The sequence below is a fragment of the Vicugna pacos genome, chromosome 24 (assembly GCF_048564905.1).
Source record: "Vicugna pacos chromosome 24, VicPac4, whole genome shotgun sequence".
Classification (NCBI taxonomy): Eukaryota; Metazoa; Chordata; class Mammalia; order Artiodactyla; family Camelidae; genus Vicugna; species Vicugna pacos.
The window spans coordinates 12,673,286-12,698,080 of NC_133010.1; the positions used below are offsets into that span (position 1 = coordinate 12,673,286).

A 24,795-nucleotide genomic window follows, 5' to 3' on the forward strand; every position below is an offset into this window, starting at 1 on the left:
GACTTGCAGGTGGCAGAATTGATAAAATATTATGAAAATTAAGAAGCTTATTGTGTATTTTTGTCCACATAGGGACATCAAACACCTGTCCACATGGAAATCTATGGTCAAAGCCAGTATTCTCCTCAGGATAACATTTTGAAGCATGAATCAGTTGACACCCCAAATTTCCTTATCTTGGGAATCCTTACAAGGTGTTCATGTTAATAATAGACAGGTAGCACTTACAGAGGGCTAGAAAGCATTTTGTAACAAAAGTAGATTAGGCATTTTTATAAGAACTTGACTTATGTTTTAACATATGTAGTTCTCACAATCACCCATCAAAGTAGGTATTATGCTTTTGTAAATGAGAAAATTGAGATGCAGACATATTAATTCAGTTATATCAGGCTAGTACAAAGTAAGAAGCAGAGCTGGGATTCAAACTCAAGCCCTTAGACTCCAAGGGTTTCACCATCACACTATGCTACCTCATCGCAAATACTGCAAACTCACTTGGAGGGTAATTTAGCAGCATTATTAAAATGTAAAAGGTAGGTGGTCCCATTTGTTGAACCTAGTCCATCTTTAGATATTTTTCATACAGAAACTCTCAGCTCATTCCTGCATGTTTAATAAAGCATCATTTGAAGCTTTTTTTTCAAAAGACAACCTAACAGGGAGAAAATTCAGTAAATGAAGGCACACACATATCACAAAATAATACACAGCCATGAGAAAGAAAATATGTACTGATATGAAGGCTCTCCATGAGAAAGTGATGAGTGAAAATATGCAAGCTGAAGGGCAGTATGTATAGAGGAGGCATATACTCAAGGGCATGTGGTGTACATACACATACACCGACAAACCCCACACACACATTCACACCAGATAGAAATATTCAAATGGTTAACAATTGCTACCCTGGAGAATGGTAGAAAAACAAAAGCTGAAGGGGGAAATTTCATACTTTTAAAATAGTTTTGTATTTAGAAGCACAAATTACTTCCCTCATCTTTAAACTGTACATTAATATAATCTCTATGTTATATAACTTATATAATATATATTATATAAATTACGCACTATTTCACAACTATTTTAAAGATCACTTAACAAAACAAAATAATAATGAATACTCAAACAACAACAGAAATAGTTATATACCTTATACTGCACAGCACAGTGCAGAAAATAAAAAACAGGTATATTGAATTTTTTCCAAAGCAAGCATTACTCATCATTCAATCTGAGTCAGGAAAATTCTTCAGTGTTATTCTCACAGACTAGCCTGAAATGACACAACATCCAGATGTAGCTGCCAGAAGGAATTAGTTGCAAAATACATCTTGAGATAATTGTAGAAAATGACTTTGTTATATGGGATTATTTGATTCTGACCACTTAAATGTTGAAGAATGACAAAAACAATGATGCTTGCTTTGTCACAGTTAATAGCTACCCTTGTCTCCTGACTAGAGACAACAACATCACCTCCTCAATAATTCATTGATTTAACAAATATTTACCAAGCACACACACCCCAAAATGAAATACAATAAAACACGTTATCACCATCTCTGGAGACACTTACCCTCGGGTTTACTACAGTTGAGAAGGGGAGGGTGGGAAACATCTAATTTACTTGGAAATGACTTAAAACAGAAGGAAGGAAAACTAAGCCCGGTCTTCTTTCATATGCATTCAAAATGCTAATTTTGGTCACACAGAACGGACCCTTTCTTACCCTATTCCAGTGTTGGTATTGTAATTCAGATTCTATAGAAGCAGTGATAATCATCATGATATTCTCTTTTTCTTTTTGGTCATTGCTTTATTTCAGATTACCTGGCACAGGGTAGGCACTTCATAAAAACCTGCCTGATGAATGGAAACAAGATAACCAATGGCAAGGAAGGACTGATGTTCTGAATTTCCTGTTCTGTGGGTATAACTTCTTATTCTCTTCTTCTGAAAAAATACCCTTTCCAACTTGGATGTCAATGGGAACTGTCCTACTCCTGTAGATACTGGAGTCACCACTAACGATGGGTGGGTGGGGGGGTGGCAGGGGTAGGGGACACAGGGAGGGTCAATCATGGATCTTCCCCAGGATATATTAGCCTAAAACTCGAGAAAACAAATGCCAGTTGCTTTCTGGTAATAATATCACGTGATGAGGCCCTGCAATTTGCTGGAAGCCCCCCTGTCACGTGGAAGAAGCCAGGCTCAGAAACTGAGGGTGCTGCACAGAGAGCAGAGATTAGAGAGGCCTTCACTCCTTCCTTCCCGGTGTTACTGAGGAACTTTATTCTCCTTTACTGGCTTATGTTTATGCAAGTCTTCTAATGAGTTCTCCTTTTAACTAAATTGGTTAGAGTTGGATTTCAGTCACTGTTCATGACCAAGGTGTTTGTTATACTAATTATTAAGCCCTTTGTTGGTTCTTTTCACAGGATATTAAAAACCGTGCAAAACAGATTCTGTTTCTAAACCCGTTAATTTTCGATTCCTTTAGAAGATGAATAAAAGAGTAGCTGTTACTGAAACTAATTTCCTCATCATTGGCAACCCAAATTCTTAACGAAATAAAACTTGGAAATGTAGAGTGTTAGCCCTTTGTCAAACACGCACTTTGATCATCCAGAGACAAAAAATTAAACTGTATAAAATTTAAATTGTGAAAGTCACAAACTCACCGGGCAGAGTGATAAATAATTCTAGCAGTAAGAGCTCTTTACCTAGAACTCAACTCTGATGAATAACAGCTAAAAGAATTTCTGAATCCCTGGCTTCAGAAAGAGGGTCAACCTTTAAAAAATATGAAGCAGATAGCCTAATATTTTAGTGATAGGACTTCCAAGCCTTCTGTAGATGAAAAAGTTTATGCAATGCATGCTTTCTTGTTTCTAATTGGGATCTACCATAATTATTTATACTAAAAACCAAGTAGAAGATCTCCCACCAGATTTGCCGTACTCTAGTAATTAAGATATAATGGAAGCATTCACATCACAATTTATATTAAGCACATTTTGGGGGCGCTTACTTTTAGATTCTCCTTGATGTGCTACCTACCTCAATACTAGCCAAATTTTCCAACTTTCCATCCAAGCTCCCCTTTCTGGTCCCTGTTCTAAAACTATGTGCTAGAGGAACGAAGGCTGCATTTATCAGGGCACAAAGCAAACAGAACTGGTTTCAATCAGCCCACATTTGTTGATATGAAGTATGGGCTGAGTCTCTTTCGGGAGGCAATGGAACATTAAGACTAACCTTTGCCAACAAAAGATTCTTTATGAAATCAGATAGTCCCAATTGCTCTCTAGCTTTCCTGAGTCCTGATTTTACCCGCTGAGTTTTGCATACAACCAGGCTGGGAGCTCATTATAGCATAATGCCACGTTGAGGTACGAGGATAAAGAAATCTAATGTGATCAAAACAGCTATCCCTTTGAAAGAAACACAAACAAGAGCTTACGTATGAACCAACTCTAAATTAGCGCTTGCATGCAGTCTTACTTACATCTTTCCCAGGGGTTGCCATTCAGTGTTTCTGAATCATGCCTGGAGATAAATTAGGGCAGATGTTTTCCTCTTGAGGTCACTCAACTACAGGCAGTGGGCACCAGGGCCATGAGGAATCAACCCCTCCCTATGGAAGAGCTCTCAGAGTTCTGTTACCCACCTTGACGCTCAGGGTTTAAGAAAGAACTCCGCCTGCCATGAGGTCTGGAGAACCTAAGGAGAAGAGACATCAGCATATCCTGTAGGGGACCTGGGGCCAAGGGAGACAAACAACATGGATCAGCTCCATATTAGCGGGAATTAAAATGAGAAAATGAAAGTCTGCTTTGTGACCCGAGCGATGCAGCGGTGGCTTGCCTATAACAGTTATAATGAAGTAGCTGCACCCCCACATAAAGGCCAAAAATCTCTGAAGGAATTCCTTGTGAAAAATCAGTGCCGCCTACCAGGAAATTATGCTGTAATGAAAAAGGCAGTTTAACAGGTAAGGGATTATGCATTAACAACTCCACCCCTATTTGAGCAAAAGTCTGGTAGAAAAGTCTAGGAAATCTGGTCTTGAGGGTTTGCTTTGGAGCGTGGAATAGATGTGGCGGCACACTGGTGAGCTGAAGGGTTGGTGAGTTGCTTGTCTGGTTTAAGATGCATATGGTCACCACATTCCTTGTGGTACAGAAGTCTGCAGGCTTTCAAGACAAGTTTTCTTCATTTCTCCCCCCCTCACTTTTCCTACATGAAAAGGTAGGGCTCAGTGGGGCGTCTGTCAGCTGTCGGGAGTCTGTGTGTGCCACATCCACAGATGAGTGGAGACTGGTGGGAAACAGCCCGAGGTGATGGAGCCCTGAATGGAAGGGAAATGGAGACAGGCCTCTCTGAGGCTGATGGGAAACAGAATCCCTAAGTGGGGGTGTCGTTGCTCCCACACTCCTCTGGGCCAAAAAGAGAGAAAGAGAGAGGGAGAGAAAGAAAGAAAGAGGTGTTATTACAGTGTCTGATTTCCTCTTCTCAGTGGTGTGGAAATCTGGCTATACCTTTCAATGTGAAACACAATTTGTCTGGACTTGGGAACCTAAACTCACTGAAAATGTCCAGGTGCCCTTTTTCTATCTCTTCAACGATCTTGGAACTCAATTCCCTATTAACCATAATTGTTCTACAGTTTCTGGCTAGAAACCCTTCCTCCTCAGTAGGCAGACAGAAGGAAAAGCAATGATTTTATCAGAATTATCTTAAGAGGGAATATAAAAGAATTCTCCTTGTAGTGAAAATCCTCTATTGTGTTCTGACTTAAAAATATCAAAGATTTTTACTGGAGAGGATGCTTTTACACAGCAATTTAATGTAATGAAGAAGAAAAAAGGGACTTAACCTTGTTTGCCTTACTCACCTCTTAAGCATGTAATTAAACATTTAGTGTCTCATAAACAAAGGGAAAAGGTGGCCTGGAAGGAAAACATCTGTTTTTCTATCATGATTGTATCTGGCAGGACAGGCAGGGATATGAAGCAGTAAAAACCAACCTCCAAATCTTTGCTGATTTCTCACTCACATCTATATGTCCAATCAAGAACCAGTGGGACTAAAATTCCATCTTGTCACCCACTTCTGGGATCGACACAGCCAGGAAAGAAAAAGGGGAGTCAAATGCTGGCGAGGGGGAACTACACCACCCACAAAGTAACACCTGACTTCAAGGAGAAAAGAAGTGCCACCCATCACATGTCCCTAAGGGGATAAATCAAAGAGCAGCAGGCCAACCTATTGCTGATAATGAAATATCCAGTCATCCATTCATTAAAGACAGAGGAAGAGATTTTTAAAAAATAACTTAGTAGAAAACAATCTTTTTCTCTCTGTAGAGTCTATCTAACATGATTGAAGCTACAACTGACCCTTGAGCAACAGACTTGAATCTTGCATGTCCACTTATAGGTGGGTTTGTTTCAACGGTAAATACTACATGATCCAGTTGGTTGAATTCATTGATTCATAACCAAAGATACACAGGAATTTCGGGTAGGGAGGGCCGACTATAACTTTCACAGATTTCTGAATGCATGAACAGTCTAGGCCCCTAATCTCTGCAGCATTCAAGGGTCAACTATTTATGTAGAAATATATATATATATATAGCAAACCCACTAATTTTATTAAAGTCCTACTGTGTGTTTCTTCATCATTCATTTTCCTAGAGGACACCTGTAATGTGCTTCAAGTCCCTTCTTTCTATAAAGCTGCCAATGACTATCACCTCGCACCAAGAGAATAAGAGACAACACTTCATGAAAAGATGGAGTGAGAAGACTGGTTTAGTTTTAAAAGGGCCTCATTTTCCAGAGAAGCTTTTAACAAATGGAAAAAAAAACCTGTTTAACTTTCATGAATCTTGCATTTCCTACCACGAAGCTGAGCTCACTCAATAGTGAATTCTGAAAACAGGAGAAAAAAAAAAGCAATCAGAAGATTAAAAGGTAATGCAATATCTGTATTTGCCCATTGATTTTTTTTTTTCCCTGCTGACAGTCTCTCTGTTCCTACTTAGTTACTGGAACTTGGTTTGTGAGGACAGCATTAGCTGAAAGTGATAAGACAAACATATAAAAATTAGAGGAAGGATGAGAACAGGACATATTTTTGTTTATATTTAACAGTGTCTCTATTTTTCTCATTTTCTCATTAAAGATCCTGGTGGGTTAAATGTGTTTTTCTCTTTATACACAGTAACATCTCTGCCTAGAGCAGACCATGAATAAGCATCAATGCTTAGTAACATCCACCTTCATCCAAAATGGAAAGATATGGTTAAATTTCCATGTGGCTAAGATAAAGAAAAAAAAAAAAAAAAGAGGGAGAAGGAGAAGAAATTTTCTAAAGTACAACCTTTGTTTCATTTAAGCTCCAGGAGAAGAGAAATGCCATTAAATGAATAAATAAGAAATGAAAGCAGTAAGACGGCCAAAGAATTCTACATGAAATAAGAAGTCATTATCTTATGCTGATTTTATCTCAATATTCAGAGAAATGAGTGAGGATTTACACTATGGAGAACATTTCGCTCTCTTTTGCCAAACCAACATCCTCTAAGGGTCATGATCAACCCTCTGAAGAAAACTCGGCATTTAGACAGTGAATAAAAATATTCACTTGCATCCAGAAAGTACTTGGAAGTTTTAGGCAGAATTATACATTTTGTGAATTCTGATCCTGAATTGTGCTAAACTATGTTATAAATATTATGTAAAGACCATTCATATATAACTCTATTTAAAGAAACTGATCTGTGAAGGAAAACAGAACAGAAACCATCCATTGTAACTTCTAGCCTCTAAATCAGGAAAGTAAGTTTCAGAGGAAGCACTCCAAAGAAATCTTTAGAATCTTTGCCATGGCTGCTTTGGCTGTAACATTTTGAAAATGTAAAACAAATATCATAAAAAATAATACCAGAAAGAATGAATAATAAAGAATCTAACTTTAATATGCTTAAGCTCTAGAGCTCTGAGGTTGGGCAGACGTGGACTTTAACCACTGCTCCGCCACTTACTAGCTCAGCAAGTTAATTCACCCTCTCCGAAAGTAAAGGCAGTGGCACTTACAATTTGTTTTCCCAGCATGCTTTCTATCTGTCTTCTATTGGTGCTTTTGTCTCATTTTCTTTTGCTCTATGTGATCCTTGTGTGGCAATCCATCACACTACCTGATTCCGGCCCTGTTGCTGTGGGTAAGGGATGGGCATATCGGCCAAGTAGGACAAAGTAAAGACTTCCCTAGGAGGGCATTAAAAAAAAAAAAAAACAATGATAATAATAGTAATAAGGAGGGGCAGGAGGGAGATTCTTTTTATGCTGCTGTGCTAATAAGCTTAGAGGATACAGGTCTGGGGTGCCAGTGACCATCTTATCTTGCCCAAGACTTCATCAGATCCTGTCTGCAGTATTAAGACAAGAAAAAACAAAGATGGAAAATGGAGAAAAAGCAAATACTTTGATGACATTTTCTGTATCTCTTCACCTACTTACAGGTCCACTCTTGGATTTCTCAGTTATGGGACCCTTTTTGCTGAAACTACTTTGCACTAAATTTATTACACTTGCAACTGAGAGAAACTCAACTAACAGATACTCTAAATATCAATTTCTTCATTTAAAAAAGGTGGATAATGTTACAATGTGTCTTCCAAGTTTGCTCTGAGGATTAAACAAATACAAGGCATGTAGCAAGTTAGTGCAGTATCAGGCAGGTAAGTACCCCAAAAATATCAGCCCTTATTAGCCTTTAATAACAATTACTTTAGTAATATTTATTTTAAGTATTACATTAGTAATAGCATATTTTATAACTGATGTACAAAGACTATTCCATCATTATATCAGGTTTCTATACTCTCAAAAGGAGGCTATGATACCAAGCTTATAAATATTTTACTTACTTGTATAAAGATTATTTACTTAGCAAGCATTTCCAATCTGTGTTGTAATCAATGTACTAAATAATTCTTCTCTTGGTTTGTAAGTCATAGAAAACGTTTATAGACTGTCACTGTACCTTATTAAAATCAGATGTAGAAGAAAATTACTTTCAGGTTACTGAATTTCTACTACAACATGCAACTTTAAATTTACAAAAAGGTATCCCTTGGGCCCTAAGGGGTCTTTTACGTTAATTTCCCAAAGGTCAAGATCCATATCTTATTTCATTCATGTGGCACCTAATGTGTTAATGGTAGGAACTGAGTATTTTTCATTGCTATTAATTTCATCAAATTATTATCCCCAAGTAATTAAAGGAGCTAGTGGGCTGACAGGGGACACAGACTTTCAAAATCTATCAGTTGTCCAACTGATTCTCAGGAAATGCAATCCCTCCTCCAGATCGTACCATGACAGTTCAGCAACGACACTGAATGAAAGAAATCAGGACATAAGTTTTATAATTCTCAGGGTCTTCTGAAAACTTTTAGAGACTTAGCTCCAAGAGCTTCTCAGGAAAGTCTTCTTTGACTCATTCATTTTATTCAACTATAATCAGCACCATCTTAATATGAGGTAGTGCATTAGGCACTGAGGAAACAGTTATAAACAAGACAGCAAACAACTGATTATAATATATGGTCCCAACTGTGAAGCGCTTTGGGAACATGTAAAAACTTCTCAAAGGAAGCTGAAATCTGAAGAAAGTGTAGAAGTGGACCAGATAAAAAGAAACAGAAGGAGAGAGAGGGAGGATTTTACAAAGAGAAGGAACAACATGTACAAAGTCAAGACACAACATGGGACAGTTGATTGGTTCAAAGATCTCCCAGTACTTTTATATGACTGGAGTTTCGAATGCCAATGGTAAGAGAATCAAGCAATGCAACTGGAGATGTATGTAAAAGACAAACCTAAGGATCTTAAAATAAGTGGGACGGTACTCTTCGAGTAATGGGAAGCAAATAAAAGGTTTTGGGAAAGAGGAACATTGTATACTCCCATTAGCAACTCCACCCAGCTCTGTGATCCAGCAGCCCAACATCTATGAATTTCCTCAGTGGAGGTCCCCTCTCCTCTGACTTATGGATGGGTTCAGCCAGTAGGAGGCACCAGCTGGGGATCAGTGGACAGAGAGAGAACAGAGTCAGTGTTGATGTCCGTGTTTGCCCCCCTTGCCGGAGTGAGGGCTGGCAGTGGCTACGTTCCACTACCTGTGGTCACGGCGTCGGTCAGGTACCCTTCTCCGATGATCTTAGCCCACATCACTGCAGTAGCCACTCTCTGCTCTTGGCCCTTCAAGTCTAAGGAGAGTAAGATCTTCCTGCTGGCTTGCCTCGCTATCCCTTGTTCTCTTCCTTTACTGTGCCCTAACTTTCTATAATCACCAACTTTAAAATAGCGCCATCTGTTCCTACAGGAACTAAGTAAGACTCAAGGGGATACAATGAACCAGTTCTACCTTTAAAGAAGTGGCTACAGAGGCAATAAGGAGAATGACTCTGAGTGGAGGGAAGTCTAGAGTCAGTGAAACCACTTACAAGATTGTCGCATCAACTTGGCGAGAAGATGGAAACGACCAGATACTAACATAAACTGGCACCTTCTAATGTCAGACAATGTATTAAGTACGTTCTGCACATTATCTTATTTAAATATTCCAACCACTCTGTAATGTCATTATTCCCTTTAATAGACAATTGCACTAAAATAATTGAGAGATGTTAAATAATTTGCCCAAGGTCAAACACATAGTAAGTGGAAGAACTGAGACTCAAACATAAATCTGCCTGACTTTTAAACCTGTCATTAATCTATGTTCTTTCTCGAACTCATATACTGCCTGAATCAGGGTAAATTACAGTGGAAATGGATATAAGTCTAACATGTGGATTTGAAGATTTGAAGAAAGAAGATAAAACTGGCAGAATCAGTGATTACCAGATAAAGGCGGGGGGAACCACAAAAAGGCATTAATGATGACAAGAAGGCTTCTGGTTTGAAAAGCTGTGAAGATGGTGGTGGCTTTGGCTAAGAGAAGAAAGAAAGGGGGAGCAGACTTGTTGGGAGCAGGAGGTGGGGAAGAGGTGGGGTACCCAGGTTCAACCTCACTGACTTGATTGCTGCTACAAAAATGCAACTGGAGATGTTTCCACTACAGTATTGAAGAGGCCGTATCCTCCACCCTCTCATCAGTTCCCAGCAGCTAAAGTATAGACACAGGAACCAGAGTCTGACAATTAGAGGCCTCTGCCTGTGAATTTGAATCTTGAGCCCAGGATGCAAAGACAGAGCAGATTATGATACATTCATATGATACACTGGAAGCAATAGCAGTGTCCTATGTCAGCACTAAGTCACAGTGGCAACTAAGCAGGGTGGTAGTGCCCGTGGCCACACTCCCACTAGACTATACTTGTAGCACGACTGTGTGTGTTTTTGCTGCCCATCCTCTCTTGATCCCTGCCTATTTTTCCAGTCTGTTTTTTCGGATCCTTCCTGATGATTATATAAACTGCTTTATGGCCTCCACAAAAACAAAACAGAACAACAAACCAAAAAACAAAAACAAAATTCATTTTCTACTTTAAGTTGGCAAGAATTGTTTTTTGTTGCTTACAATCCACAGTTCTGACTGATAGAGCCAGCACATTGATGGCTGTATTTCATTCTGTAGTTCTGTATTAGGGGGCTCCTTTCCATTTTATTTTTAAATAATTTCTAATTCATAAGCTAAACTATTAGATGTTGAGGGAACTCTAAGAAGATTTCAAAGAATTCATGGCCTGATGGGGACATAATACAATAGGTAAGTTCTTTACCATAACATGATTAAATTTTTAAAGCATAAAAGGCAACAGTTAAGCATGCTCTTTAAAAAAGTATACTCTAGGTACCAAATATAAAGACAAATATTTAAGACAATATTAAAACTTCAGAACTTCAAGGATAAAGAGAACATGTAACAACTCTCAGATACAAAAAGCACAATACCTCTTAAAAATAACAATGAACCTCATCGTAGACAAGGTATTAAAACATTGATGCAGGAACTTAATGAAGAAACATTTCCAAAGTACTAAGGGTAAAAAAATTGTCAACTAGTTAAATTATCACTCAAAGGTGAGGGCAACGTGGCATCTCTTAGTTTTTTTCTACCAAGTTTCTCCCCTTTCTTTTTTTAAATGAAAGATGAGCTGAGCTTTGTGAAAAGGTCTTCTTGAATTAATCCACATATCTGAGGGCTAATGTTTCCTAAAGGTTGCTGTTGACTACTTCTGTACACCCAATTTTGACTGTATTCAGATTAAAATGATAAGAGGAGGAAGTATTTGGGGAGAGGGTGTGGGTGACACGGAGATTTGGCCATGTGCCCACTCTCTTTTTTTTTTTTTTAAACTATTTTAGTGTTGTGTAAGTCTATAACTAACTAAAAATGCAAATGCTTAATAAAGATTATTAAGCAGTAGGCAAAACAAAAACATTTTAGAAATACAAAGACTGTTTATGAACCCAGAGACCCTCATGGTAAAAAAAAAAAAAAAAAAGCTGTTAAAAGAAGCAATTTAGAAAGAAGAGAGAGTATAATACAAGAAATAAAGTTAAGCACAGAAGTTGATAAAATACGTTGATAAATTTAACTATCTCATGTTAAAAATAACTACTTAGTTGTATTTTAAAAGAACTTAAAATAAATTTAAGGCTGTAGAAACTGCTACAGGATGGGAAAGGTATAATGGTTTGAGGTATAATGGACAGAACATTCTGAATTCTGTATATTCTGAGGGCAAACAATCATACACCACTTAAAAAAAAGATTGCTGATATTGAAATGGGCTTCCCATGACCCGTTGGACTGTAACTTATGGGGAATCATACAAGTTTAAGCAGACGAATGATTCAGTGAGATCAGATCTGTTCCAGACAGATAGATACAGCTTCAGTAAGTAAGATTTGGAAAAGAAATTAGAGACAAAATTAGTTGAAAGGTCAGAATTCTATAAAATATACTGAATGAAAAGTGGAAGAGCTAAATGTGAGCTATGTTTAGAAGACAGAATTTACTAACCTCCCCAGATAGGACGTGTTTAGGTTCATATAGATAAGTCCCCTCCAGACAGGAACGCTGTCCTCTCCTCTTTGTGTACCCAACGCATGGCACATTTGTGGGAGGTATCCAATAAATATTTAACTGAGCTGGATACATTTCAGTCGAAATATCCATAGTACAGAGAGATAAACAATAGAAATAGATAAGATAAATCTGGAATTCAGGGCAAGGACCAAGGCTGGAGTCCTCATCCTGGGAGAACTGCCACTGAGGCGGGTGAGACTGAGGCTGCCAGAGGAGAGAAGAAAAGCAAGAATAAAAAAAGGAGTGGGGAGGCAGAATTCTGAGATATCCCACCACTCAGAGGGAAACAGAGAAGGAGACTCTCCAGCCAGCAACAAAGAGCAACACTGATGGAGAGAGAATGAGGGGGATATCAAAGTTTAATTCCAAACATTTAAACTGAATTTCTAGGATATGACTTAGAAGAGACAAGACATTAGACTAAACAAAGAATTCAGGAGTGACAATGTCTGATTGTGAGGCTTTGAAGATACTACAACATGTATTTTAAAAGAAGGAGATTTTCTTATAAACACTTTAAAAATGAGAGTATCTGCTACGTGCGCCTGGTAGTGATGGGGAGAGAAGAAGGAGGGTCATCCAGAGGCCTGATGGTCCAGACAGTGACTCGGTTCTGCAGTCACGTCAACAAGGCTTCCATACACGCACAAATTACATGTGTAGTCATTTCTTTATGACATAAAAAATATCATGTCTTCTCTACGAGTAAGCTGGAAAACAAGCCCAAAGATCCAATCTCCATTTCTAATTCCTTGAAATTATTAAAATAGGTTTCAATACATGATAGTTAACAAAATCTTGGCAATGCCATTAGTCTTCTGAATAAGATAAAGAGTCCATCTCAATTCCTCCCTTGTTTTAAATCATAAATAATATATTCAGAAATCAACCATTGGGGGAAAAAGAAAATAAATCAACCATAGGATAAGTGAAGAATGGAACACTTGCCAAAAAAATATCAACTGAGAAATTATTTAAAAAATCATTATCCAGTTTTTCATGAACTAATGTATGCTAAAGATAAAAGCAAAATAAACCCATGGTAAATAAGTGCTTCACAAAGTATATTATACATCTATATACTTAGACAAATATCTTATGCGTTCTAAGCTCGTCCATTAAGTATAAATTGCACTGCCTTGGAGAATTCCTCAGGTTCCAAAAGTTCCACCAAAGCTAAGGTCTTGGATGTCATTTAAGTTATATATTTCAGCTATTAAACTCAATGTTCTGACAAGCCCTTTGGCTCTAACCCCAGGGCATGAATTTGCCTTAAAACTACAGAAGAATGTGTCAGAGGGCTATGTGTCAATCAACCAGGAGAAGTGCCTATTCCCAATTTAGTGTTGTCAGTTACGACATTAAAACCAGCAACAGTTAATTGTTACCACTTCAAGTGGGAATATTGAGGGAAGAGGAGAGGTAGGTGTCTAAGTTCAGGCAGATAAAGCTGTTAATGGCTATCCTTTCATGTAGACTTGTTTAATAATGAAAACAATGTGACTAATCATATAATGTTTCTATTTGTTCCCCAAGGGCTCTTCAGGGAAAGTTTCAGTCAGGGCTAGATTTCCACAGCTACCAACTGTGCGGGGACAAAAGCGGAACAATCCAGGCACTCAGTGCTGGCAAACAGCTGAAAGCAGTTCTGTATAGACGCTCCTCCTCCTCGCCCCATCAGGAAGGAGCCAGGATCTGCTAGTGATGACCTTGGTGGGAGGGGGGAGGGATTTTAAATTATGAAGGAACAACAACAACAACCACCACGCGAACTTTTGTCGCTTAAAAAAAGACTGAGAGAAAGAGAGATGTGAAAGGCAGGCAGTCTGAAAGGCAGGGAGTAAGTCTGAGGTAGACTATCCTCCCCATGCCTCCAAGCAACCATCAGTTTAATTCACATCGGTTCAAATGCCTGTATTATTTTTAAAAAATCAGAAACACCACAGAATTACAGACCGGGTGAAGATATGGGCACATCATTAAATCACACGCTAGGAGAATGAGTTACTGAGATAACCCTAGCTACCTACTGCTCTCAAGGGAGTATTTTTAGCAAATGAGTGCTCTGCATACATTTTCTACAAATGTCATGTATAGTAGTTACTGATGTTTACTTTGCCTCATTTTGGCAAAGGCTATGGGACAGAACCAAGTTGTGTTATTTAAAATAAAATTTCTAACATCAATTTTGGTTTCAGACTCTATTACCAAGTAATGGAAGCATTTAGAGACACCCTCAGACCACCAGTGTCCCCTCTTTATAAGGAATATTCATTTTGGGGGTGTGCATATGTTTCCACTACGCCCTACTCCACCAGCCCCATGGTACAATTCACAAGGTCCAGCTGTCTTAAAATGACTTTCAGCTCCCTCCTCAATCTGGTCACAATTTAATTTTCAACTTTACTGCAGTGTCAACTGACATGGCCATGTCTACCCGCAAGTCTTCTGATATTTCTAGAATGATCTGTCCGTTGTCACTGGAACCCATCCTCTCGCCTGACACTAAACCTTTGCGCGTTCACCTCTCTCTTAGAATGTTCTCCTCTCCTCACGTGTTTAACATTACCCATGTTTCAAGGACAAACTAAGTTTCCCCTAAACCATTAAGTCTTCTACAGTCACTGCACACCACATAGCTTCTCCTGTCTGTAAATCTGTAAACTAGCATCTCTTGATCATTCATGTGATGCCCACAGATGGTGTCTGCTCACTCACCCTCCAGTTTTTCTTGTCTCTACTGAAACCTTGAGAATATACCTTTGTACTGTCCCCAGGATTTGAACCATATACAAGGTAGAAACCCTCAAAATATTCATACTTTATATTTCCAATACATTTCAGTGAAGTGTTGAGACATTAGTACACTTTAAATTTAATTACTTTATCAGCCAGCTTTTCTGTGGTGAAATTTTTTTATAGGTATAACTCTACAAGTCTAAAAGCTCATCTGCCACCAAATAATTTTTTAAAAAGAGAAAAACTTAGAATAGTTTTCTTAAAATTCTCTTTCATGTCAGCAGGAAATAAAAACTTAACAACCAATACACTAGGATGAAGTTCACATTCCTCATTATTTTGAACACATTTTTGACTTAAAGCAGATTCTTTTTTCAAAAGAGGCATAGAGTTTGCTAAACTCTCTTCCATCTTTCAAACTGCAAAATGAAAATTTAGGTTTCATAACTGAAAGAAAGATGATGAGATATAGACAGAAAAAAGATGATGCTATGTGTGGCTCACAGAAAACAGCTGAATCAAACCAACCCGGGATGTAAGCTATTGGAAATAAAACAGCATTTACCAAATACATTAGCCAGACTCAGAAGCCAGTACGCACTGTGACAGTTACGCTCAGGTGCACTTTTGGGGCTTACCCCAAATCACAAGTCAAAATATTCTCAACTGTTATTAGGGCCTGGTCATAACCTAAAATCTGAGCAGCACTAGTGCTGTGAGAAAATGCCAAAAGCAGGACCAGTGCTCCTCCCCCTCCACCCCCATGTTCACCACTCCTGACAATTTTTACTTATTTCTAAAACACAAAGAAAAAACGCAAGACAACTAGTAAATCAACAATTACGAACGGTTTTCTATTTTAACAGCTATCATTACCACTCAGCTTTATTTGACAGAAACTCTAACAGTTTATCTAGAATGTAATGCATTATGCAACAGAATCTTCACTGTGCAAGTCACACAGATTGCCTTTAATTAATAAACCCCCTACTTCATTTTTAATACAGTATGATTTACAAAATTTCAATTTACTCAAAACCTTCAGTAACTTTGCTATGCCATAAATGGGTAAGTGCCTGTTTTCTCCCAACAATGAGGCAAATTTGCCATTAGATTTTTTTTCCAAAGGTCACCTTGAACTACCAAAAAAAAAAAAAAATCCACTGATATTCATTATCTGTGAGAATGTATCTAAACTACAAGCAAATAAATCAGCCATGTTACCAAGCACAAAGCTACTGAAGATTGTTAAGATTTATTTTCAGGTGCCAGTGAGACTAAACAAAGATTGTAAAGAATGAAACAAATAGAAGGAAACTCAGGGAACAAATTAATACGCTGAATCATTATCTTAACAGCAGCACTCCCTATAGAACAAAGTGATGAAACTAGCAAAAAGCACTTCTCAAAGCAAAATTTGTGCATGCCAAAAAAAAAAAAAAAAAAAAGAGAGAGAGAGAGAGAATTAACCTAGAATAAATATATAAATATCAGTATGTTCTGTGTTAAGTCAGTAACAAAGAAACCCCTCAGTGCACTAAAACAAAGTCCTGTCAAATCCCCATTTTTTACAAAGAAGCATGAAGATCCTTTCACAATGGTTTAAACTGTATTTATAGTAACAGAGTGAAGACTTGAGATAAAAGTCAAAAGGATTAAAGTCAAAGCCCCAGCTCGACATGAGTTATGGTTTTGATTTTTATTCTTATTGTGGCCTACAAATATTAAGACAGAAGATACTTCCATGTGATTGTGGGATCCTCTGAGACTCTACACCCTTAGAAGAGCCGATAAAACAGATGAAAATGCATCTGGTTTGGGAGCAGACTCCATATTAAATGGCACTGCGCTAAGTAACCACAACTGCAGAAGGCCGAGGGGGAGGGAGGGAGGCTGAAGGCTGAAATTTCTGCTATTGATGCAGGGCAGAAAGAAAAAAAGGGGTGGGGGGGATGCCATTTTTCTATTTTTAAATGGCAGCCTGTTAATAATCACTGCATTCCTGAAAATACAGGGGAATTATGCCACCACTCCTCCTTTCCTTAGATAAACAAGCCCACCACATACAAACATGACACACTTCTATGAGAAAATTGGTAGAGCTGGATGGCTGCATCTCTCTCTAAAACAAAATCCCTGGAGTTGTCACTCAGAGTTTACAGATTTGGAGAGTGTACTTTTCTCACAAAGAAGGAAAGCAAAAATTCTGTTGTTGAATTGAAGTTCTTAGTTATTCTAGAGAGAATTGTTCTTCCATATACATTGTCTTAAAAATGAACACAAAGCTACATTTAAACATAAGCTTTTGGTCCCAGTTCAAAAAATCTATTTTGCATTTCCTCTGTCCTAATATCCTCCCATTCAAGATAATCACATGCAAACAGACACAGTAGGAGATGTATATCCATATATATGGATATAGCGATATAAAAGTAGTATAAACTGTTTGAATTGGAAGGTTATTCTTAATCTGGACACTCTCTCTTTAGTTCATATACTGCAAGAACCACATACTGAGATGCATATTTTCCATCCATCCTTAGTCTTTACTTTTAAAATCAGACAGCTGGTTTAACATTTGATGGAGTTTTTTTGTTAAAAATCCTTAACAACCACAGCAAAATCAGCAGTGGTAGTGTAAAATACACAATAGTATTTATGTTACAGAAATGCTTTAAAAAAAAAAGGCACTCCGTTTTCACTGAGTGTAAATTAATGCTATCAATTATAAGAGTAAAAATGTTTTTCATGTAAGTTTAGAACCAGTATATAAGCATTCATGCAATCATAAAGAAAACATGAAAAATGGTCACTGCTACCCAAACAGAACTATTTCTCTTTTTTCACAAAAATACGTTAAGAGTGATAAGTCACTACTACAAATGGCAAATTTCTGAAAAAGATATTTCCAGTAACAATTACTTGCTATTTTATTCAGTATTTTATGTCAACTGTCACATTTTGAATACATACACATTTGTACAACTACCAGGGGAAAAATAACTTGAACCAAATTGAAAAATTACCATAACTACTAGTTCAATATGTCTGGTTAAAATAGAGACATCTGGTCTATCATTAATTCCTTTGTGTTGATGACTCCTAGTTTGTCTTTTCCCACCGATGAACTTTGCAAGAGGAAAATGCAACTTTTAACACAAAACTAACTCAGATACCTATTTTAAGATTCAGCAATACACTCAGTGTTATAATCAGATCAAATAAAGCACAGTGATTTCAAGGATAGCAACATACACTGATTGAATACAAGTGGTTAGCTTTAAATTCCATCAGACTGTTATTTATTAAATAATTCTCTGCAGGCAGATAGAGCTTATTCATGAATCATTATTTTAAAATATTTATAAATCAACTCACTGTTCACTTGTTTAAAATACATACACTGAAGCTCTCCAATAATACTTGATTGCCACTCCAAGGAACCTGAATAATGCATTTCCAGAAACCTTGCACACCCCCACACAATTCTGAATTAATAGCTGAGCAAACAATAAGTAATGTACTCTGCTCCAGCAAAGATTCAGTGATAACATCAATCTGGCATCTACTTAACACTTACTGCTTAGTTTTCACATATTCCTCACAAATAAGTTTCCTCTCCCAGACACAGTTCATTAGAGAATGACTATCACCTGACCATTCATCCACAGGAGCGTGAGTGATTTAGTGATTAACACAATCACAGATAAGAGGAGAAATCATAACATACACTACTACAAATTAAAAGATGAAACAACGGGGCCTGGCCACTCCAGCTACCAATAACTAGATTGCAATTAAAAAGGACTTCTGTCACTTCTTTCCAGGGCAATAGGGCCAATTATCTAAAACCCTTTGCCAGAATCCAGAGACATACCAGCAAGGCCCTTCAACCAAACTCAGATAATTACTTTTGACAAATGTTCTCCTTGAACATGATGTAGTTACTTAAAAGCTTAAAAAAAAATCATAGTTACAGTAAAACAATTTTCACAAAGTCAACCCAATAACATATCCTGAGGTTTTTTTTCCCCCCTGCTGCATGCAGTCTGCTTTCTTTTGGCCAATTTATAACAGACAGTAAGTTGGTGAATAAATATTTAATTTATGCAGCCGAAACCCTGAAAGGCTGAGCTTCAAATGTAATGCCTTGCATTCCCGTGAGACACACTGTACAGAAATATCCTTTAAAAAAACAACGTTTACAGCTGTCTTTTAAAAGAAGATGCTGAAGAAAAAAGAGAAAAATCCACACATACACATGCATCAAACCAAAGACGCCGACGCCCCTCTGCCAACCAGCATTTCTATAGAGACATTCTTTCGCTGATTAAAACGTAAGCTCCGAAAGGTTAAAGAAAAGGAAAAGCAGCCAAGTAACACCGCCCAGGAAGCCAGCAGGGAAACACACCTAGCTGTACACTCTTATCCTCCCGCTACAAATGACACTGACCCAACTTCACCGAACACACACACTCCGACTCACACACTCACAAATTGCACACACGTGCACGGAATGTACACACAAACATCGAGCAGAGCACAATACCTACAAACTGCAACGAACTTGATCCACACAAAACACTGAACGTATCAGTGTGCATACATAATGCACACGACACGGCACACAGACACGCAACGACCTAGCCCACATGCACACGCCCCACAAGTCCGGGTCGGACACACACCGTGCATGCACGTGGAAAATGTATGAACTCACAAACGCCGAACATACACACAGACCGTGCACAGAGAGTTATTGATGAAATTCCGGGGGGTGGAGGGGCCGGGAGGGAGTGGTAATTGCCACACAAAGGTCTCCGGAGCAGCAGAGAGGAAAGTCGAGCGGGGCCGAGCGCTCGGAAATTCACCCGTAGAGGAGGCACAGCCAAGCCCCGAGAGCGAAGTACCGGGAGAAGTGTCCCGGGCGGTCCCGGGCGCGGCGGGCGCCGGGCTCCCCGAGATAATCGCTGCGCCCCTCCGCGCGCGCACGCACACACACACACACACACACACACACACACACAGGGGGCCCCGGACGAGCCCACTCCCGCAGAATAACAAAGAGCAGGAGCGCGGCGAGCGGGCGGCGGCTCGGGCTGGAAGTGGCCGTCTCCGCCGCCGCGGGCCGGCGCGGAGCGAGCGGCGGGGCCGGCGGGACGCGCGGGCGGCGGGCGGGGGGCGGTACGTACCAGGCGGGCAGCCTCGGCCCAGGTGCGGTCCTTCTTCTTCCTCTTGTCTTTCATGTTTGCATCTCATTGATGGTGCTGATGATGACGTGGGGGATTCCACGGGGTGCTCGGGGTTCGGGCGCGGAGACAATGACCCAGTGACCCGGTGACCCGCACTCACTCCGCGGGGGGAGGCGCGCGGGCGGCGGCGGCGGGTGGGAGGGATGGAGCGAGGGGGTGGGGTGGGCTGGGTGGGGGCGCGCGGGCGGCGGCGGCGCGCAGCAGGCGGGCCGGGGGCGGGGGCGGCGGCGGCGGCGGCGGCGACAGGGGCGGGGGCGGCGCCGGCCGGGCTCGCTCGTGCGGGGATCGCGCTGCGCCGCCGCCGCAGCCGCCGCGGTGACAGCTCCGGGGATGCTCCGCTCGGCCCGGCTCACAACAATACACTCTGACGTCACGGGGAATGGCGACGCGGCCGCACACTCGCCGCGCTCACACTCACCGCGCTCACACTCGCCCTCTCGCGCGCGCACACCCGCGCACACTCGTCGCGCGCCCCCCACTCCAGCCACGCCCTGAAACCCTCGCGAGACCCCTCTCACTCCAACCCAGCCCCCAGATCGGCGGGGTGCTGCCCGCTCTGTGCAGGCCGTGCCCTTCTGGCCCCCCGAGGGCCGACTACCGAGGATATGGTGGCCTTTGGAACTTGTGTACGAGTCCGCTCCGCAACTCGATGCTTCTGTCCTGTGCGCTCGCGCGCGCGCTCACACACACACACACACACACACAACACACACACAGTCACACTCAGCCTCACTCACTCACTCCGCACTACTCCCCTCTGCTGGACTCCTTTAACCCTTTTCTGCTGGGCTGGGAATCTCCCAAAGCCTTGGGAATCTCCCAAAGCCTTGTTGAAAGGGTGCAAAAAACCCAGCCTCTTCTGATACAGAACTAATACTGAAGGTGCAATTTGTCACAACGTTGAGCCATCTACATCATCTTAAACAATGCAAGACCAAAGCGCCGTGGCCGTGGATCATGCCATGACGTGCCTTAGCGCTAATTTTTTAAAATAAAGTCTTCATTCTATAGCATAAAACACGATGCATATGTAAACAACTGCACAGCTAATACATGTGTCTTTTTAATAGTATTTGGAATTGCCAGGTTGGGATGCATGAAGAGTTGGACTGTTAACCTTGTTAGCGAAGTACAAAAAAATGTGTTAAGCCTTGAAAGTTTATTGTAACCTTTTCAACTTCTTAGATTGTTGGTGAATTGTTTAGGTCAATAAAGTTATTGTTAAGCAAAGAAAGAAATGGCTCTATGACCCACACATTTAATTATGTGTTTATTTATCTTGAGTATCTGAAAAACAACAGCAGCGCTCATACTGGATAATTTATGTAAGGTTACTTCCTGACTAATAGTTATGTAAACAGTACTGTGTTTTTTCATATACATTAGCTCATTTGATCCTCAAAACAATGCAAACATTTATTTTTCCCTCTATTGCACAAAAGAGGAAATGAAGCTTAAAAACATTACATTGCATACAAGGTATCATGCTAAATCAGTTTTAGGAATCAAACACAAGTCTTTTGACCCTAATCCCATATTGTTTCCATTATTCTAAACTGTAATGCTTGAAAATAAATACTCCTAACTCGAAATGAACATTTACGTCTAATGAAAAGACATACGTCTAAAGATGAAAACGATTATAGTAAGGTGATTCCTTTGAGAACAGTGTCAGTTGACTGAAGTAATAAAAATGTTTGAAATTCAGCAGAGACAGTGCATAATCATAAAGAGCTGATTATGCTAATTCTTTAAAAATATTTACTTTATTAATTCATTAGAATAAGAAAAAGCTATGCATCAGTTTTTTTTAAACATCAAAAGATTATCTCCACTTTTTCTTTGTTTCTTTTTTAAAATGGATTTAGTGAACACACTGAAGTTATCCCCAGGCAAAAAATTTGCCCATGCCATTTGCATAACTCTATCCAGGTGTATTGTAGTTTTACTGTACATTTCAAATACATTAAATTTGGATTACGTTCACATATGTATTCTCATTCCAATGTTTTCTCTTCTATTCAGAAACACCTAACTTTAGGTAATCAGATATACATATATATATATATACACACATACACATACATACATACATACATACATACGTAAACATATAATTTGTTATTTTCTGTGAAACAGTGCTTCAGAAATTTCAGAGCCAGCTAAAGGAAAACATACATATTCAGTTGCTTTGCAGTAAGTTATTATTCTTTAATAACCAATTCTGATTATTAAAGAAGAGAAGATGTATCATCCCATTTAAAGCAAGACATAAATTGATTGTATATTGAAAAAAACTAAAGCAAAAAAACAATTATTTATACAACTATCCTTTGACAGTGAGCCAAGTTTTATGGGCCGACTCTTAAGATTCTACTTCTCCTTTTGGATATTTGAGTATAAACAGTCCATAGTAAGCAAGTCTGGTTAAAGATCTGGTCACTATTCTATGCCAAAATAACATACATTTCCTACAGCACCAGAACAGAGGTGGGCCACAATTTCAGAGACACTATTGCTATTGTTATAGTCTTTTCTATAGTCTTTTCTACATCTCTACATTCAACCATTCTTTTCCTTATGACTACTTCAATCTCTCAATAAATGTGGTGAGAAGAGAGAATATGTGAATCAATTATAGATCTTTTACAAATTTGCTAAATTCCATGAATATCATTTTTAACAGAGGTAGAAAGTGATGAATGTCACAAGAAATGTACAAGTAAAATTTTGTGAAAATAAGAGAAGTAACTCTCCCGGGGAGATTAAAGATAGCTTTAAGAAAGAGATGTCCTTTGAAATGAGATTTGAAGGATGGGTAGAATTTGAACATTCAAATTTGTAGGAACGAAGAGAAGTTTTTCCAAATATAAGTGCAGTAAAAGGACAATTTAGAACTAGGAAAATATTCAAACAGATAGATGATATCTACCAAGCACTGCTAGCGTTCATTTAAATTTCATATGAGAGCACATGTATTTTAAGAACCCTTCCTTTAAATGAGGGGTGTAGAATGATTCAAGGAACACAGGTTCCAGTTAGAACTGCCCTCTAAATTCTTCCTTTTCTGAAATCCCTATCCCAAATATATAGCAACAGGGAGAGCTCAACAATTCATTTGGCATATAACAGTACATTCTCTGCAGTCCCCTGTGTCCTTCATTTCCATTCCTATTTTTAGGTTTAGAATTCAACAATTCAGCCTCCTGGTGGGCATGTCTCCATCAATTCCAGATCTTTTTATCTCCTGCAATGTTATTTTATTTTATATTACAAGATATTTAACCATCAATAAGCATTCCATACAGATAAAACCCAAAAAGTCATAAATATCAGTTTGTGTAAAACAAAACAGAGGCGACGCCGCACTGGAAAAGGGTTCACCTTCATATGAGACACCAATACTAAGAGAAGAGATACTTCAGAATCTGGGGACGAAGCTGTTGTGTCTTGATTGTTCTCTTAGGAAATACAACGTTTCACCATGGATACTAATCAAAATGTTGACTATGTATGGGAAAGTTTAGGTGTTTCAGGCAGGAATAAGGGACTGGAATTGCTTCCATTGGCATCCCACCGGCTCATTGCCTGTGGAAGTCTGGAATGAATGGAAATCTCTTCCACCCCTCCCCCACACATGCCCACCAGCAGGCACAACACTGAGCAGAAGGTGGGGTGGGGAAGGAGTAATAAAAGTTGAAGGGAGAGAATAGAGCAAGGCTTGCAGGGGAGATGGGAAAGGTCTTAGGCGGTCTTGAGGACCATGCAACATTTACTTCTGACATATATGTTTTATGCAGAAGCTGAGAATTTCTGCGTTCCACAAACAAGAACATTTAATAATCTTATTTTTCCTAAACATCTTCTGTTAATGATCAACTAGTATCTAACTAATCTGTAAACTCCGTGAAGGTGGTTACCTCATCTTCTTTGTCCTCTGCCCAATTCGCTGAAATTTCCAGGACTAAGCAAATACTTGTCATAGTCAAAGCCACAATAAATATTTACTGAGTAAAGAATAAATTATTTGAAATTTAGTAAATTAATCCCTTTCATTGCAAATACAACAGAAGTCCCGCCAATCAAGAGATATCTCCTTTTTTTCCTCAATAGCAAAATGCCCCCCCACCACTACCCAGCATTTCACTGAGCAGTTCAGGAGTAAAACAAAGCAAAGTGAAATAAACCCAAATATCAGCATTATTAATTATGTATATAGTCAAAATGCTGATAAACATTAGCTGTACTCCAGGAACATACAGCAGTGCTTTAACAGTATTATCCGAGACCAATTTTATCTAAATTATAAACAGTCCTTCCACTATGAAATAAGTAGATTAACTGTGATTATTTTGTTTTTGAAATCTATAGCAGTCTGATATTTTAAGATTTTAATGTACTTCAGTTATAGAAATATATGTAGCTAAAAAGAAAAAAGCTTGAACATTTTCTTCAAAACTTTTCTGTAACTGATTTTTTTTGCATTGTCAATGCATATAGTTTTCCTCTTTTTAGTTAATTAGACTCATTTAAAATTCCCTGGTCAATCTGTAGCATTATTACATTTCAGTGCACTAATTAAACAATAAAATTTTTCATCTTACATCTGGACTCTTTAGCAGCTAAAATGTTCTTAAATCTGAGAGGCAGAATAAAATGGCTAAAGCATTTTCATACTTTTCCTCTC

The 24,795-nt window shown here is 39.0% G+C and overlaps 1 protein-coding gene across 1 annotated transcript in view; it reads right to left on the reverse strand.

Moving 5' to 3' along the window:
- Positions 1-20,152, reverse strand: part of ASXL3 (ASXL transcriptional regulator 3) — a 156,520-nt gene extending 136,368 nt beyond the window's left edge. Inside the window, exon 1 of the mRNA XM_072949049.1 lies at positions 20,049-20,152. Within this exon, the coding sequence (XP_072805150.1) occupies positions 20,049-20,102 (54 nt within the window). The 5' untranslated portion in view covers positions 20,103-20,152. The remainder of the gene's footprint in view (positions 1-20,048) is intronic.
- Between the last annotated feature and the right edge of the window lie 4,643 nt (positions 20,153-24,795).